The sequence below is a fragment of the Sphaeramia orbicularis genome, chromosome 13 (genome assembly GCF_902148855.1).
Source record: "Sphaeramia orbicularis chromosome 13, fSphaOr1.1, whole genome shotgun sequence".
Taxonomy (NCBI): Eukaryota; Metazoa; Chordata; class Actinopteri; order Kurtiformes; family Apogonidae; genus Sphaeramia; species Sphaeramia orbicularis.
In genome coordinates this window covers 4,832,419-4,850,841 of record NC_043969.1, presented here as the reverse complement: position 1 = coordinate 4,850,841, position 18,423 = coordinate 4,832,419, and the positions used below count along the sequence as shown (strand labels likewise).

Sequence of the window (18,423 nt, the reverse complement as noted above, 5' to 3'; positions counted from 1 at the left end):
TGCTAGTACTATTAGCTAATGTTAGCTACTGATGCTAGCCTATACTAAGCTTTATTGTTCATCATTTGAGATCCAACTTATTGCATCAGCTTCAGCCATCTTCTTTTCGTCGGAGGAAAGTGGCATTTCATATGTGTATGTGAGCATTTTCATATGCGTGTGTGCATTTTCACATGTATGTGTGAATGCATTTCATGTGTGAGTGTACATTTTCACATGTATGTGTGAATGCATTTCATATGTGTATCTGTGCGTTTTCACACACGTGTGAATGCATTTCATATGTGTATGTGTGCGTTTTCACATGCATGTCTGAATGCATTTCATATATGTATGTGTGCATTTTCATATGCGTGTGAGTGCATTTCATGTGTATGTGTGCATTTTCATATGTATGTGTGAATGTATTTCATATGTATGTGTGCATTTTCACATGCATGTGTGAATGCATGTTGTGTGTGTGCATTTTCACATGCATGTGTGCGCGTTTTCACATGTGTGTTTGTGTGCGTTTCACATGCATGTGTGTGCATTTCATATGTATGTGTGTGTGTTTTCACATGTGTGCGTGAATGCATTTCATACGCTTGTGTGAATGGTAATTCTGAATAATGTACCATACGGTCCCTCATCGATTCTCTTCTTGAGTTCCTCTACACACGTGGGAAGTGGTGGGATATAGACCAGTCCTTTCACGCAACTCCACAGACAGAAATCGCACGCTGTTAGGTCAGGTGAGGTGGGGGCCATTTCAATAGAATGAATAAAAAGGGTTACACTTTTTGGAGCAAAAAGAGCCAACAAATTTTAAACAAATTATTTGGTGATGAAATGTCAAATTTTTTGGGACACCCTGTATATTAGATATGTGTTTCTTAGATTAGATTGGATTAGATTAGGTAAAGTTATATTATATTATATTATACTATATCAGACTACAACTATCTTGATGCCTTGGGCAGAGCTCTCAGGAAATTAAGTTTCCAGTAGTAGCACAACACAGAATGTTTACATGTAAGAAATATTACAAGACAAAATGAAAGAAAACAAAAATAATAATTACTATAAAATCTAGCGAGAAACAGGCCATTGCACGTTAGAAAAAACAAGTAGAAACTGTTGAATTGATAGCAAATTGATGCTAGTATTCTAGACCTAGTGAAATGGAGATCTCCTGAGGTCACTGAATGTGTCTCAAGTGATTATAGCATAAACACACCTATGTCTGGAGGGTCCAGTAGTCACTCATTCATCAATATTCCTACAATTACATTATGAAGACCATACCTCAAAAGTCCAAGAAAAGGTTACTGAAAACTACACATCTGGGAATAGATGCAAGAAATGTCTAACTCAGTGAACATGTCACTGGATTTCAGTCTATATAATCCATTGTTGAAGGAATTGAAGGAATATGGCATGGCACAAATCTGCCTAGATCAGGATGTTCTCACAAACTGAGTGACAGTGGTGAAGGAGTCACCTATGACTACTCTTAAGGAGTTATTATTATTTTATTTTATTTTTTACTTGTGTAACACGGTATTGTTAGTACTTCACACTGATTCGACTCAAGGAGTGAGGGATGGTTAGTTTACGGTGAACAACATTGTGTTTATTACAACAATAAGAGCAGAATCAACTCAGAATCCAAAAATCCCAGTATAAACAGAACAATAACAATTAAAGTGTCCTCCAACAGCCGTTGCTGCCAATATCAAAGTTCAAAGTCCAGTCCAAAGTTTAGTTTGAATTTGTGTCAGTTCAAGTATATTGTGTGTGTTAGTTCTACCCGGGTAGTGTGTGTATGTGTGGTTACTGTGCGCTGTCAGGTTGTTTCCTCCAGGTGTGACTCTTCATGAAGACGATGAAGATGAAGGATCCAGCATCCTCACCAATCCCATGTCGTCTCAGACAAAGAAAACCTGGCTTTCAGCTTGATGTAGATCCAGAAACTCAGCATTAAAAAAACCCCAATCTGCATAGTAGAACACAAAGTTAACTAGCAGTCATCACTTTCTGTACAGAATTATCCATCTCTCTCTCTTACTCAAATGTAACTGATAATACTGACCACAAAGAAATAAGCAACTGCACCATGAGACAAATAAAAATAAAATATCTCAAGTCACCATTAGTTTGTGTCTCTTTTTGTTTAACAGCATCATCTAAATCATGTAACACAAAACATTTCTTTTCTCCCAATAATCAATCATGACTCTTAGATACACTTATAATTACATCTACAACCGTCTCAAAATGAATCCAACACATTTATATCAAAACTGAACGTGCCCGTGAGCTTCAGCGCACGCTTTTCACTTCTACAACATTGAACATGGCGTCCAAATTGACGCAGTAGAAATCACCATCGATCATATGCAACAAATTAATTTCCAACTCAACTCAATAATTTGACAGATAACAACATCCTTGTAACATTTACTATCGACTCCGATTGGTTTTTTATGAAAGAATGTTCGATATTTCTCATTTATAACAACCGAAAATGTACGGGCCTAATAGCATGTTAGCAGCTTAACATAATCAACCATAGCACAATATTATTAACATATCACTCACCGGAGTCTTCGACTGGAAAAAAACGAAACAAAACAATCGCCCCAGTCGCCGGATTGCAGGCGCTTCCTTGTGAAACTCAAAATACAGACTTGGAACTATGACTATAAAACAGTCTCTCATAAACTTTTTATCTTCCTCCTAACTATCTAGCGGTAGCTTCTGTATTTGACCTAGCTTAGCGTCTCTTCTTCCCAACACGCAATGCCGTACTTCCGGAGTATTTTTTTTCCACTAAGCATGCATGAGGTGCCCCCCTGTGGCCACACAAAGCAATTATATCTGCACGTCATGAATTCAACATGTTAGAACTAAATTACAGTTAGTAAACCCATTTACATTTTCAAGGGGTTACACTTGTATTTAACCAGTCTCTGTGTTGGGGGATCGGGTCGTCGAGCCCCCCACCATCGACTGCCGCCCAATCCACACTGCACCCAACCCCTACTGTTCCCTTGGCAGGTGGTGAGTCCACTGGAGGTCGGGTCCATGTTGTCTCTTTGGGCTGAGCCCGGCCGAGCCCCGTGGGCAGAAGCCCAGCCACTAGGCGCTAGCATACAAGCCCTGACCCTGGGCCTGGCTCCAGGATGGGCCTGGAGAGGTGTTCCGGGCATGTTCCAGTGGGGGGAGGCCTCAGGGAAGACCTAGGACATGCTGGAGAGACTATATCTCTTGGCTGGCCTGGGAACGCCCCGGGATCCCCCTGGAAGAGCTAGAGGAGGTGTCTGGGGAGAGGGAAGTCTGGGCATCCCTGCTTATACTGTTGCCTCCACGACCCGGCCCCGTACAAGTGGAAGAAAATGGATGGATGGATGGATGGATGGATGGATGGATGGATGGATGGATGGACCTGTATTTAACCAGGTATGTCAATTGAGAACCATTTCTTTTGTACACTGATGACTTGGCCACGAAACAGCAGTCAGGTGCAAGATAATATATAAGCTTTAGCAGCTGGGATGAGAGAGACTGTTACCTAGTAGGATGATGGGGTTGGTTTCCCTAATTTCTAGGTATGCACGCACAAGGTGTCCTCCAACTCTCAATAGACTGTCACCATCCATGGTAGGATTTACTGAGTGGGCTTTGTTGAGCCAGATTATGTTTTCCCATGAGTCATCTGATCTCTTCAGCATAGACTTCCTGCTGTGCACTTTTGTTGATTAGTCTTTCCGTCTTATCCAACAAATCACTACTTAGGCTATTCATGCAAATATGCCACCCTGTACAATTTATATTGCTTTTGGAAAGGGAGAAGTGTTGGGTAATGTGTTTGAGGTTTCCTACAACGCTTACTAATGATTTCCACGTAGAGAAATGTTCCCAATGTTCTGAGCTTAGGTCGGACTTGGAGATGTTCGTGGTTAGAGAGTTTACCTCTGGGCAGACTTCTGCATCGTTTTCTGGATCTAGAAGTTCAAAGTCTCTTTGCGGTGTTGCTTCTCGTTGGTGGTGAAGGAATGGTGGCCCCCTAAACTATGTTGTATTTTTGAGTTCAGAGGCTGGGACAGATTGTGGTCAGCAGGATTCTGGTCTGTTGTGACATGCCATTACTCAGGTGTAGTGGTCTCTGATAACGCCTGATTCAGTCGTTAACATTCACACAGAATCACCTTGATTGATTGTGGATGAAACATAGGATAACTTTGCTGTCTGTGTAGGAACTGGTTTTGCTTGTTGGAATGTCAGTCTCTTAGTTTATCCCTTCTGCGATTTGTACAGCCAACACAGCTGCACATAGTTCAACTCTTGGAACTGTGAGCTCTGGTTGTGGAGAAAGTCGAGCCTTACCCAGGAGAAACCCAACTTCTATTCCACCATCATCATGAGTGACTTTGAGGTAGGCAACAGCCAGTGTTGGGGAGTAATGGAATACATGGAATGGGATTATGTATTTAGAATACAAAATATGAGTAACTGTATTCCATTACTGTTAAAATTTTAATACATTGTAATTAGAATACAGTTACATTTTCAAAAGTCAATGGATTACTTTCCGTTATTTTCTATCATGTCACAAATCCAGTTTCCCATGCATTTCCCATAATCTCTTGATACAATATGTGATGCAAATATTCAAATTAATTCTAACAGAATTAAAATCTAGATTGGGTATCGTTGACAGTGGACTAATCCATAGTGGCCTATTATTCCATCCAGAGCTGTACATCTTTTGTACCTCTGTCACTGCTGGCAGTGGGGAGCTGAGAACCAGAACGACATATGTGTGGAATCCACTCCATGTCTACAGTGTCATAATCTGAACTCAGACTGTCTAAAAGATGAAGACTAGGCATCCTTTGTCTTGTTCCATGTCTGGTTGTCTGTCTTTTCCTTGAATGTCCACTATAAATGTCTCTTATATCTTCCTCCTGTCTGTTATGGTCTCCGCACACTCCCCACATCAATGACTGCTGATGACGTAACAGGTCTGAAAGAGCTGTCTCATTTCATAGGGGAGTGCTTCAACCCCTACCCCTTGCAACTCTGTTTCAAGGGGTAGTGCCAAGTGCAAGGGCCAAGGGGTAGGGGGTAAGGAGGGGTAAAATGGGATTGGGCCTATGCCTATAGCAGCATAACTAAGAGCAGCCTGAGCCGTCTTAAGTATAAGCTTCATCTAAAATAAATTTTTTAGCCTACTCTTAAACATAGAGAGGGTGTCTGCCTCCTGGACCAAGGCAGGAAGGTTGTTCCACAACAGAGGAGGTTGACAATTGAAGGCTAGAGCTCCCATCCTGCTTTTGGAGATGACAATGACCTAAAGCATACAGAGAAATAGTGTCAAGACAATGAGATGATTAACCTTGATCCAAAAGAAAATTTTTGGCTGGAGTTGACAAAAGCTGTTCATGTCTGAACCCTGTGAAACCTGACAGTTTGACCTGTTTTGCAAAGAAGAATGGAGTAATTACTGTGTCCAGATAGGTAAGTCTGACTGAAGCATAACATACGTGCACTTGAAAACACTTGGCATGACTTATCAGGCACTCTACTGCCACCCACTGGCCTGATTTATCAGTGCATGCCAAAGTTTTTGGACAGATGGACGGACGGACGATCAACTGATGACAATACCCTGTGGCCAGTGGCCGAGGGTAAAAACAGTCCAGAGTCAGTGCTGTGATTGCTGTGAATCTACTAAATACTTAAAGGGGGTGAAAGTTACATTATGTTTTTTAATTAATTTACATTACTTAGACGTTAGTTGGCATAATTTGTTTAGACTATGACATAAAGGGGTATTTTTTTGAAATAAAGTCAAATTATATTGACACAGAACTGAAGTGGTTGAATGAGGCAGCCAGAAACTATTTTTTCCCTCAGGTTGGTAATATATTTTTATAATCTGCCCCACTTCTTTTCGTATTTCAAACATATAAGCTACCTATCACCTTGGTTTCTCATAGATTTATTAAGTCTTATGTCCCATTTTCACATTGCAGTGAATGTGGCTGTAATCTCACCTTTGTCATCCTCCATCTTTTATTGATGCACGTGTCAGGTTTATTTTCTCACTGTTTTCATGAACAGGCTTGTTGGTTTGTATCTGCTTTGAGAGCTGGAAGAACATTCTGTACGAATCAAGAGATGAGGCATGAAAATGGCATTTCTGCAAAAACTGGTGAATCAGATGGAAGACTTTGTCATTTAACATCAAAGGAACTCATTCCCAGGTAAAGACTACTTCCCTTAAGCTGACACAGCAAGCCCTGACACATCATCTTAGAAACATGCAACTGGAGGAATTTGTTTTTGCTGCTGCTCAACATTCTGAGTGTTTACAGTAAATCCTCTGACATTAACATTATTAAAAAAGCCACACACTAAACTGCAAGCTACACTTTCATCAAATTGCAAGTCTTAATATTTAATGCATTTATCATCAAAACTAAATGTCTTGTTCATAGTCAGCCGGCCTTCTAAAACTAAGGAGCTGCCATGTCTATAAAGAAAAACAAGTCCTTACAGCATTGTAGGCATGGGTGCGCCTTTCAAATTCTATTTATTATTATTTCCATGGAGGTCATGTTTGAACCTGTATGTTTTCTCGTCCTTTACGTAGGTTACTAAAAAAAATACTGCCTTAATTTTCATGAATGCTGGATGAAGGGTACATCACTGGCAAAGGATGAACCTATTCCAATTTGGGTCAGATTCATACAAAAAAACAGATCTGGATGTTCTTCACTTTTTCTAACATTGTGATATAGGGTGTGAGACTGTGGGGCCTTGGCAGAGGTACAGTATGTAATCTGTGGAGTGTCCCACTAGTTTACATCAGATATTTAATAATTACCAAAACAATGATGTTGGGAAAAAAAATCAGAAAAACTCTCAACAGTTCCTGCAGCAGAATGTATTTGTATTTTATTTTACTTTCTGAAGTAGAATAAATCAAAAACATTTGACTGAGGCCACAAGTTTATTAAAAGCTAAGATGAACAAATACACAGATTAAGTATCTCATTGTGTATTAGATTACAAAGTCATTTTACATCTTATAATGACAATGAAATACTGTAAAACTGTAGTGTCACACTTGAAAAAACTATTTCATTTAACCTTGGTTCACATGCTTGTAATAATGCAGCAAAAATGTGAAAATTCAACACATTAACATGAAGCAGCTGGATTTGCATAAAAACTATCAGAGTAACTGATGTACAACTGCAAACCTTTACAGAAAGAATCCAGCGGTGTATTAATGACTACAACAAAGAATGATAAAAAGATAACATATTTTGTTTACATCACAAATCCAAGAAACCACTGGATTATTAAAGAGTAATTTTTCATTTAAAAGAAAGAACATCAGAGACACTGTGTCACTGTGTGTTCTCACCTCCATAAGACCATGAACAAGAAAACAAGACTCTGCTATGCAATAATTCACAAATACAGTTCAAAGACAGATCGTCTTACGTACTATCTGCCATGAAAAGAACATATTGTACAGGTGTAAATAACCACAGGCTTGACAAAGAGCCACAGAAATAGATACAGTAATTCACAGTAATGACAGTCATGAATCCCAACACATTACAAGCATATGTTGTTTTTTAAGTAGGTTAGTTATGAGAAAACAGTCAGATCAAACTGTATCCATCATCATATCATTTTAATGTACTGTTCTCTCATACTTTGAAGATCAAAGTGTATATTTTTGCCTCTCTATCAACTGATGAATCAGCCGCATAATCTCAAATCTTGTGCTACATGAAGAGTTATTTGACACAGTATTAAATCCCAACACAAGAGAGGAATATATGTACTTTGTGGGCTATTTATTTGAAGCAAACTGTTCTCAACACCATACAATGTTACTGAAACATATAATGTCCTTTTGTGTTAAAAGTCCTTTGAAGGTCATTGTGTACATTTTAGACTCAACTTCTCTTTGAGAAAAATTTGTGTGTGAATTAGCTTTTCCTTATGAATGGAAGCAATAGACTGATAACATCTGCAGATCATCAACGGCTAATATTAGGCTAATAGCAAATCAAAGCTTAAAAGTGTTTCACAATCACTTACACATAGTCTTTCAGTTAATGATGTTAAGTTTCAGATTCATTCAATTATTTAAGCATTTATTACTTTGCCTTTAATGTTCAGATCAGTGCTCATCCAGTTTCTTACACATACAAAGACTGTTAATTTCACATCACTGTTGGGTGATATCAGTTGATTTATTGGCTATTGACTTCTGCTGCAAATCTTTATCATTATATCTTAACAATCAACCACTTTTTGACCCATAATAGATGAGTGCCACAGGGGGATTAATTTTAGTAACTGAATAACTAGTTCTCACTAATTTTTCCTTTATGTATAGAAATGTTTGTGTTTATGGACAGTCTCACTAGGTTGTTGTTCAGCCTCAGCTTGTCATTACAGACACTGTTTCAGAACTTATCTAACTTTATTATAACTTTTGAACTTTATTTTACAGGTTTAATCTACTAAATGCACAGGCAGTTTCTTATTTCATAAATATGTCTCTTGTACACCCGGATCTCCAAAGACACACTAACTGAGGACAACTTGTTACTCCAATGTAACAAACAATGGAAGTTTCACAGAAACCAGCTCATGGGCACCTAATGTTTCTGTGCAGGTTCCAACAATGTCTGGTTGCAAGTCAGACATTCTTACCACACACAGATCATCAGATGCTTTACATATCAGGCCAGGATGCACACACAGAGAGAGAAAAAAAAGCCCTGAAAACTTCCGTCAGCAGGTTCTCCCCATGGCAAAGTCCAGCCTGAATCAACTCAGAACATTACTGTTGGGTCGCAAAATTGCCCTGCCAGGCAGATGTGCTCACGGTTAAGCAGTTCTAGGTTGCATTCCCCAGCACCCCTGGAAAACAGAGAACATGTCTGTGAACAATTAAAAGGTGTGGAGAAAAAGGAAAATAAAGCATGCTTTTTTACATATTTAAATTCACATTCAAACCTATATTTAACTATATTTTAATGTTTCATTAACATCATTTTTCAATCGTAAGTAGCTGGGATGGACTCCAGTGACCCCCCAAGACCCCAGTGAGGATAAAGCGGGTTCAGATAATGAATGGCTGACTGAATGAATGAATAAATGAATAACATCATTTTAAGTCTGAACACCTTAAATTGTATTTAACCTTACCATATAAGTACATAATATAGACTTACTTATATATATAACATATATATAAGTACTACAAAGAGTGAAAAATTACCCTGTTGCATTCTTATGAATAACGAGTAAAGTCATTATTGAGATAAATTTATCAATTATGTTATAACTAACTTGCTGCCGACTTACTTCCTGCAAAGTGCTTTTACAAAGCGTCACAATATATGGATTACATTTCAACTGTCATGATATATATATCATGACAGTAAATATGGTACAATGAAATGTTCTGCAGGTATCACATAATACAGAGAACTACTAAGTAATTTTTTCTACCCAAGTTGTGGTTTAAATGTTTATCTCTATGTTATGCATCAATGAATTAATATTTTTGATGCTTAGAGAAATGTGGTCATTACTTTGGAGGTCATAAGAGGTTGTGTTGGACAAAGTGTTGACCTATAGTGAATGGTATTCAACCATGAACAACCAAAGATAACATTTATCATCATAACTTCTTACTGCTGTCCAGATGCATTAGTTTGGAACAGTGCCTTCCACTGCTGGTCTCACATGTTAGCAGATCTAATAATCCATGTAAACATTAAGTTCAAATGCAGAGTTGAAGGAACTGGCAATGATCTCTGTGTCTAAACAGCTTATAAACCTGCTATTATTCTTGAAGAATTTGGCAAACACTGACCTGAGCGACACGTCAAAAGCATTCAAAAGTGTTCTGCTCAGACCGAACATAGTGTTTGTGTAATGCAGTAAAAAGGTAGGATCCAGACCTGCCACATACTATATATTATAACAGACACATTTTTCTGTTGACCCACATTTTTAAAAAATAAAAACCATTATGACTCAGTTTACAACAGACCTGATACTAAATTTATAAAATTTGATCCTGAAAAGGGCAAAGTTCTATATAAATGAACATTCCTGGCCAGTTTTACTGCCATTTCAACACTATATGGGATTTAATCTGCCATTAATCCCGCCTTTTTAAAGAGAGAAATATGTTTGATAAATTAAAACTTTATTGTGTGCATGTATCTTCTTGTTTTAATTTCGTCTCATCAAAACATGCAAACATACATAAACACTTTTAATACTTTATAAATAAGACCAACCATTTATTTAGGAGTTAACAGACTCATTGTTTTCATTCTCATCAGCACAACAAACACTAGTCTTGCACATCAGATTCAGTGTAATAAGTGTAATTATCAGAACAATACAAATAATGATCAAGAACCTGATTCTTGTTCAAAGTTTTCTGCTTGAAATTCTAATTTATTCAGCAACCAAAACAAAATCTCATGTGAATCACCTGAAGGTCATGACCCTGTGTTTCAGAATGAGAGTGTGAGAGGATGTTTGACTTTAAGGACCTTAAAGTTGTCTTTTCTTTAAGAAGTGATTCTTGATTTATATTGACTCATTATCTGCCTGTGCTCTTCAGGATTTAACACTATCTCAGTAAAAAGCAAATATGCTCAAAGGCAGAATTTCCCTTGAAAAGTTCACTTGAAGCTACTAGTGTTTAATCAACAGCCAACCAATCAAAACAGTGTTTTAGAGAAGGGAAAAACTTACCAAGAAAAAAATCGTACTTACCATGGTATGAAGGTAGCTGCCCATCTGCAGTAGACACTCCAGCGTCTCCAGCATCTGCTCTTTGCGGAGCATGTGCAGTCTGGTGTGACTGGCAGATTCACTGCTTTCCAGCTCACATACTGTGGTCTTGAGAGCCACCGAGGCACACTGAAGCACACTCATTCCTGAGAACACACAGGGGATGGTAGACCTTTAAAAAGCTTCCACTGATCACAGGGCAAATTTGTTACTGTGAACCTGCTAACATTTAACAAAAAAACAAGCACAATCTGCACTTTTTCTTGACATCAGATGATTCTGGCATTTGACATTTATTGCTGTCAATTAAGCAACCAATTTTTGAGTTAATCTTACAGGTTACAGGACTATCTGTACATACCACAGTTATCAGTGGCTTCAACATCTACGTAGACACCCTCCATCATCACACGTTTCAAAACCTGAAAGGAAATGAAAAAACAAAACCAGGCAATTTACAAGGCAATAATACATAACCCAGATGTCATTTGACATGAAAATATGAAATATTAATGGGATAGTTAAAGTAAATAAAAGTACACATATTTGATTTGTTATTTAAATGAATTTCATTAAACCCCAGGCTTTGGAATTAAATAAAAATAGCAAGTTGTCAAAGTTTTATGAAAAGGAAGAAAATGTCTCTGCTTCTGTATCAAACAGTAATCTAAATACCGAAAGCAGCAGCACTGCATCGCTGAACATTTAAGAAAGGAACACAGAAACAATCAGCCTCTTTGTTCTCTAAAACATTTCAGTTATTAGTCGACAGACATTTGGTTGAGTTGAGAGTAGCACTAGATGACAAACTGTAAACAGCAGGTGCTCCTTAAAAACCAGCTGGGTTGGTTTTATCAGAGCGTCTCATCTAAGCTTTAAGATGTAGTTTACTGACTTTGACTCAGGGGAAAATTACCTGCCATGAAAAGCACTATACTGTAATGGACCTGGGGGCTACCTCCCATCATAAAACAGAGACCGTGCACTGAAAGCTCAAAACAGTAATGTCAGGCAAGTTATTTGGGCTATTCCTTTGAGTGTGTAACTGGGTGTAATACCACAGTCCCTGGCATATCTGAGCTACAGTTAGTGAATATTAAAAATGTTTGGGACCCATGTTTCCCACAATAATTTTCATGTATGTGCATAACATGTTGAGTTATTTTTAAATGTAACCAAAAGCTTCTTAAAATAAAGACAAATATATATGTATATAACCTGTAATAAGGCACAAAAAACATCTCTGTCTTCAAGAACAAGCACATTTATTTTACTGCAGGTTCAACGTCACCATGTAGTTTTCTAAAATCTATAATCTGACAACCATAGTGATGCATTCTTGTGTACTCATGTGAAGTGTGTGTTGGAGTCTTTCTTCTGGGAAATGGCTGTTGACATTAGTTGACTGCATTTCTAAGCTAACAGTATCTAATTTTATTGCAGTCACAGTTGACATTAGTTGACTGCATTTCTAAGCTAACAGTATCTAATTTTATTGCAGTCACAGAGGGAAAAAAAACAGCTGTTTACACAGAAAAGACTGTACAGGCTATTATCATGGATGTAAAAGCGGAGTGGAGGAAAGTACAGAAAATGACCTTCAAGCTTTAGCAGGTGCAAAGCTAAGATACTAAACCTTTAAATCTGGTGGATATTTTACCACATGCCCTTTGAGTGATCCAAAGGAACAACTTGTGACAGTTGTGTAGATAAATGAAGACAAAACCTACACATTTCCCACTGCAGAGGAAAACTCTCACCTCCAAGACTTGGATATAGCCTTTCTCAGCACTGAGGTGAAGACAGGACTTCCCTTCATTGTTCCTCTCATTGATGCTGGCTCCCAGATGGATCAGATCAGCCACAATCAAGTGCTGGTTGTGGTTAGCGGCATAAAGGAGGGCAGTCTGAGAACAGAAGATCAATAATGATGATTTGCATATTGTCCAATGGTGAGAGACCTGCACAGAGCCAAATGTACTGAAAGCACCTATTAAAGCTATATTGTACGATCTGGCATTTTTACACTTTTCTTTTGTAATCTTAAAATGCTCCCAATAACCGTGTGGTAAGCTAAAATGTAAAAGGAATCCACCAGGTTTTGAAGCAAAAAAATGTTTAACTCTCATATATTTTTGCTAAAAGTCTGACCAATCATTTTCTTCGGACCAAATAAAATGATTGGCTTCCTGTCTGTCATCTGTAGCCGCATCCCGCATCAGTTACCAGTGCCTCTGAATCTGACTCCACTGACCCGTTTCACTCAAACTCCTCCTACTGTCAAGGGGTGTGAATGGATAGGACTCAAATGCATGGTGCAGAAGGAAAAAAACTGATTAATTAACAGAAACAACAACCAAGGGGAACCAACAAAAAAAAACCAGATGCAGCAGTCAGAGTCTGGTGCGTGAAGGGCAGTGATAAAGTCCGGGTTATTGTGGGGTGATGGCGCAATTGCAGAGTAAAATTGTCAGGTATGCATGGATGGGGGGGTGATAATTTGTAAGGTGGGTTCTCTATAAGTCTCTCTCTCTCTCTCTCTCTCTCTCTCTCTCAAATTGCACTTAGTATGCAACGAGGTATGCACAGGCTGCAGGCGCCAATGTGATGAGGTGCAGTGAAGACAATGATCCAGTGCTGCACAGACAAGACCCTTAAATACAGCTCCTCATGAAAAAGGAGCCGAGGCTACGCAACACGCAGCAACATGCCAGATCGGTAGGTATGGCTTTAATTTCTTTGCTTAACCTGTAAACAGTTAAAGAAACAATACCTTTATTTGGCAAACACTACAAATTCAATTCAATTCAACGTTATTTATAAATGAATCAATCAATCAAATTCTATTTATATAGTGCCAAATCATAACAAAAGTTCTCTCATGACACTTCACATATTGAGCTGGCGAAACCAGACTCTCTGTAAAGCACCTTTCTTGCACAAGGCAGACTCCATGTGCTTCACAACAGGTATATAACATAAAAAACAATCATAAAAAAGAGAGTGCAAGTGCAAGTAAACAATCATAGGTACACACAATTAAACTTGCACATTCGCACATACCCACACAACCACACAACCACACATGCACACACACAACTCAACAGAACGGTCAGTAATTCCATACTCTAAAATAAATTCTCTCCCCTGGACCAACACCAAACAAATATGGACGGAAATAAATAAACAAATAAATGAATACCTCAGTATGGTCAATATGAATCTATATCATGCTATAATATTAAGTATGGTTAGTTGTATTGAACCAGAACACTGTTGCAGTATCGTGACAATGGGGATAAATTACTCGCTACAACACTGGGTTATTCCACATTACACTGAAGAAAGGGGTGTAGCTTGCCAAATACAATATTATTTAAGTTTTAGTTATCTTAAATAGGTTTTATCTAAAGCTGTTGTGGACTGTTGTCAATTTGTGTTTCTCGTTGTATCATTTTATATAGTGTTTTAATTAATGGGAAAAAATTACCAAGCGGAAATGACAAACTTTCAAATACAAATGTCAGAGTTTTTGTGCTGTACCATTCCATCTGAGTCTTGACATCCAGGCTGTTGAGTGCTCTGCCATTCTTCTTGCGATGGCATATGCCAAGAGCGCTTCTTCCCAACACAACACCACTTTATGGAGCGCACTGGAACAAGACAGACACTGTATTGTATGAGGGCAAACCTACTTTTGAGTGTATTTCTTGTCTAATAAAAGGAAGCAGCATAGTCTTCAAAAGTGACAGCTCACAGAAATTACAGAAACAAGCTGAACTTCACTTAGTAACAGCATTTGCTTGAGTACTCTAGCTGTAAACATACATTATAGTAAGGGGTCGGCAACCCTGGTCCTCGAGAGCCACTATCCTGCATGTTTTAGATGTACCCCTCTTCAAACACACCTGATTCAAATGATAAGCCTATCATCAAGCTCTGCAGAAGCCTGATAACAACCATCAGGTGTCCTGGAAGAGGGAAACATCTAAAACATGCAGGATAGTAGCTCTCAAGGATGTGGTTTGCTGACCCCTGCATTAGAGTAATTGCTATCTCTTCTTGCACTTTGAAGACCAATACATCCAGGGAGCGATTTGTTGGGGGGGATTAACCCCCCCCCCCTCTGGTTTTTACATGGATGGAAAGGATGAAATTCATTCAGCAGAATTAGGGATCCCTAATTCTGCTGAATGAATTTCATCCTCAGGGGGGATAACCAACCAACTGAAAGAACAGACGTGAATTTTCTTCTTTCTGTTCAATTGAACCGAACTGTTGGCAGTCTCGAAATTCGTGCACATAAATACATTGTACACCTTACCTATCTCTTTGTATATATCATGCAGACCTGATTTCAGAGTTACGCATGGATCCACAGATGGGGGAGGTTGCTGTATGAATACACACAGACCATGTAGCCGCTTATAAGATGAGGGGATCAATAAGTTGTAACATGGGGGGCTGGGGGGAGATGAATAAATGGGGGAATAATACATAAAGTGGGCGGAAGGGAGTTCTCCCTAAGTACCTTGACGTACCTCGCTCACTCTCTCTCTCTCAGGTACGTACAATCATACAGGACGTACACCTGCGGGCCCTAATGTAACATGCTTAACTGCATCTTTAGGTTTAAGATTTTATGTTACGTTTTACAGTCTGATAGAGTTGCCCATTCGCCATAAATCCTCTACCATGTTTGTGTGATTGGCCCTTATCCACGGTCCTGAAGCTTAATTAGACCTCCATCGCAGGTGTGGCCATTGCAGAAAATTAAACTTTTTATATATTTTTAGTTTGCATTAAAGATGAATGTTCAACTATTCAACATGTAATAAAGCCTACAGTTAACTTAAAGAAGAATTAAGCCTGTTGATTGCTTGTTTTTTCATGATTTAAAACCAAAACAAAACATCCCCCCCCTCTGTTTTTTTTGACAAATCGCACCCTGAATACATCTAACAATGCAAAAGGCCTGTGGAAAGACATGTGGCTTAGTTCACATTTTAATGATTGAGATCATTTGAAATGTAGTTTTAATTAAGTGTAATTACTGATATGAATCATTCTTTTGTGGTGACAGTGGACTGAAACCTATTGCTTTGGGGTGGAGCTGTTATTAAACCTAGAGTACAATTGACAAAACAGTCCACGAAACACATCAGACTGATATAAGAGGTATTTGTTTCTTCTCTCTTTGTTTACTTGGGTCTTGACCTCTTGAGCTATTTTTCTGAAGTGATATTTATTCCCTCAGTTAAGAAAAAGCTTTCTGTCTACAAATAAATTTGTCTGAGAAAGATTTATATACATGCAAAACAACTGAATGCTTCGATTGGATTGTTTAAAGTCTGCATCAGCGATACATTAAATACCAGAGGGTTAATTCTATTTTAGTGTGTAAAGCGACAATGTGCAAGCTAGTTTTAAAAATACTGAAAGTGTTTTAAAAGAACAGCTCTGTCCATCTACATGTGGACAAGAGGTCAAAGAATAGAGAGTTATTTTATCTATCCACAACAGTATATAGAAGACTGGTCTTCCATTAACCTTCAGAGTGTTCTTTTGTTATCCACCCTGTGTTTCCCCTCAAGGTCTGAAACTAAACTGCAATTTGACAGTGGTTACAACCCTCAACAGCAGCACATTTGGTTCCTTACTTCCTTCCATGTTCATCAGTGGAACAGCAGCTCTGCAATCTGAGATGTCCCACAGCTGACTCTCTTCTCTCTGCAGCTGTGTCCAGAAAAAAGAAGAGCCATCCATGTCCCAGCTTTGCAGCCCACACCATTCATCTACACATCCAACATCTGTGCCGTCTCTGTGCAGGTCCATGCAGGATGTCTGGATGCCTGTGTTGTGCATGAAACCTGGGAGGGGACAGGGCCTGTGGGAGTTGGTGCCTGGCGAGTAGCTCATGTAGGGCTGTGGGCTGGGGATCATTTCATCAGACCTCGTCACTGCTGTACCCTAAACATCAGTGAGGAAATATGGCATGTCAGGTGAGTCAGTGACTGATTTAGCACATTAATCTGCAATCAATCACAGGGCAGATTGAGACTTGTGAGGATGCACTCTGGGTTCTACTGTCTCATAAATTAAGGATAAAGTTTATTAATATGGATGTGGTGAATGACCTGTCATTTCCCGGAGACATGGGAGAACTGCAGGGGGAGAAGTTTTGCGTGAGAAGCAGTATGCGTTGCTGGTTTTTAGATCCTCCTCCAGCACTTCAACAATGATTGCCAGTTCTTCCAGGCTTTTAGTGGGGCGCTTTGTCTGAAAGCCAAAGACACCATTGGTATGTAGTAATTTCAACTACACCTCAAGGCTGACAAGTTACATGCAGTGTAAAAAAAATCAGCTGGGAGCAGCTGCTGGGTTGGTGCTTTTCAGCACTCACCTTAGTAGTCTTACGTCCAGTGCGAGTTTTGACTCGTTCTTCTGTTGAAAAAAAGTCAAGTTTAAGTTGGAAAATGCTGTACAATGGCCCTCACAGTAAAGCCAATAAAGACAGGGATTTACAACCATTCTGCAGGTTTTGTTTACGAGCCACACAACCTCTGTGTCTAATATGATACAACACATTAATAACTAAAAGGGAAACAAAAATTGGCAATGTAGTTACTGTCACAGACTGGCGTTTTACTCACCTTTGGCTGTTTTCCTGGATTTATCCTGCGATCAGTTCAACACGAGGAAAGAGGAAAACAAAAGTGAGTTTATTTCTATTTACTTCAAAATTTTCAGCGGCAAAAAACAGTAAAAGTACAACACAGTGATACTGGACAGCATGGTGACCTTGCATACAAACAGGCTGTAATACATCTTATTTCTTATAAATTGATAGAAACAAGGGAGAATGTAAAAAAAAAAAAGTGTTCAGACTCAAAATAGAAATGAAGCAACCAAGCTCCAGTCATTCCAACATACTTATTGTTCATAATTTTTCAGAAAAGGCCTTTCTCAAAAACAAGGATTAACAGACTTATCATGGCAGAAAATGAACAGATGCATTATCACGTTATTTCAAATGACCGCCTTCCATGTTCTGGAAATAGTTCCCAGGTTTTGGCCTGTGCATGCTGGCTCACTGACTTTCTGGGACACTTAAATGGAACAGATTGCTTAGTTGGATCACCTGTATTTTTTTCCACTGAGACAAGCAAAAAAGCCCTATGTGAAAAGGATGAATTCAGTCTCACAGTTACAAATAAACCTGCAATGTGTCCTTTTTAATGCTTTCTACAATCAGAATCATGGCATTCCTTTATTTCACTGGTTTAAACATTTCAGAACCTATATTTATGTCATATCTTCAAACTTGAACGGGTATAGTTAGCTTTAAGCACATTTTGAAATGTGAATCTATGGTGTCAACACTACCATCAGGAGTCAGTTTATTTTCATAACTGGATTTCAGAAAACACAGACAGAAAGGGAGAACCAGAGGCCTCAAAGGTATATGAGCCTAAAGGCATAATTAATTTCCCTGCAGTCCCTCAACTAAACCACTAACCACATAACCAACTAAGACTAAATATAAAAACTACATCCGTTATGTGAACATTAGACATGCAT

General features: G+C 38.6%; 1 protein-coding gene across 1 annotated transcript; it reads right to left on the bottom strand.

Annotated features, from left to right (window-relative positions):
- Positions 1-6,990: 6,990 nt before the first annotated feature.
- LOC115431384 (NF-kappa-B inhibitor zeta) lies at positions 6,991-17,121 on the bottom strand. The gene is made up of 7 exons (XM_030151704.1): positions 16,980-17,121; positions 16,503-16,812; positions 14,386-14,495; positions 12,603-12,749; positions 11,204-11,264; positions 10,825-10,988; positions 6,991-8,943 (listed from the first exon to the last, which is right to left on the bottom strand). Exons 2-7 carry the CDS (start codon positions 16,783-16,785, stop codon positions 8,911-8,913), a joined length of 798 nt encoding a protein of 265 aa, XP_030007564.1. The 5' UTR covers positions 16,786-16,812; positions 16,980-17,121; the 3' UTR covers positions 6,991-8,910.
- Positions 17,122-18,423: the final 1,302 nt, after the last annotated feature.

Excerpts from the sequence above, each read along its gene's own strand:
- LOC115431384 (XM_030151704.1), bottom strand. The coding sequence starts at position 16,785 with ATGATCCCCAGCCCACAGCCCTACATGAGCTACTCGCCAGGCACCAAC. Across the intron at positions 12,750-14,385 it reads GTCAAGACTCAGATGGAATG|ACTGCCCTCCTTTATGCCGC; the intron begins GTACAGCACAAA and ends TTCTGTTCTCAG. Across the intron at positions 10,989-11,203 it reads TGAAGCCACTGATAACTGTG|GAATGAGTGTGCTTCAGTGT; the intron begins GTATGTACAGAT and ends GTGTGTTCTCAG.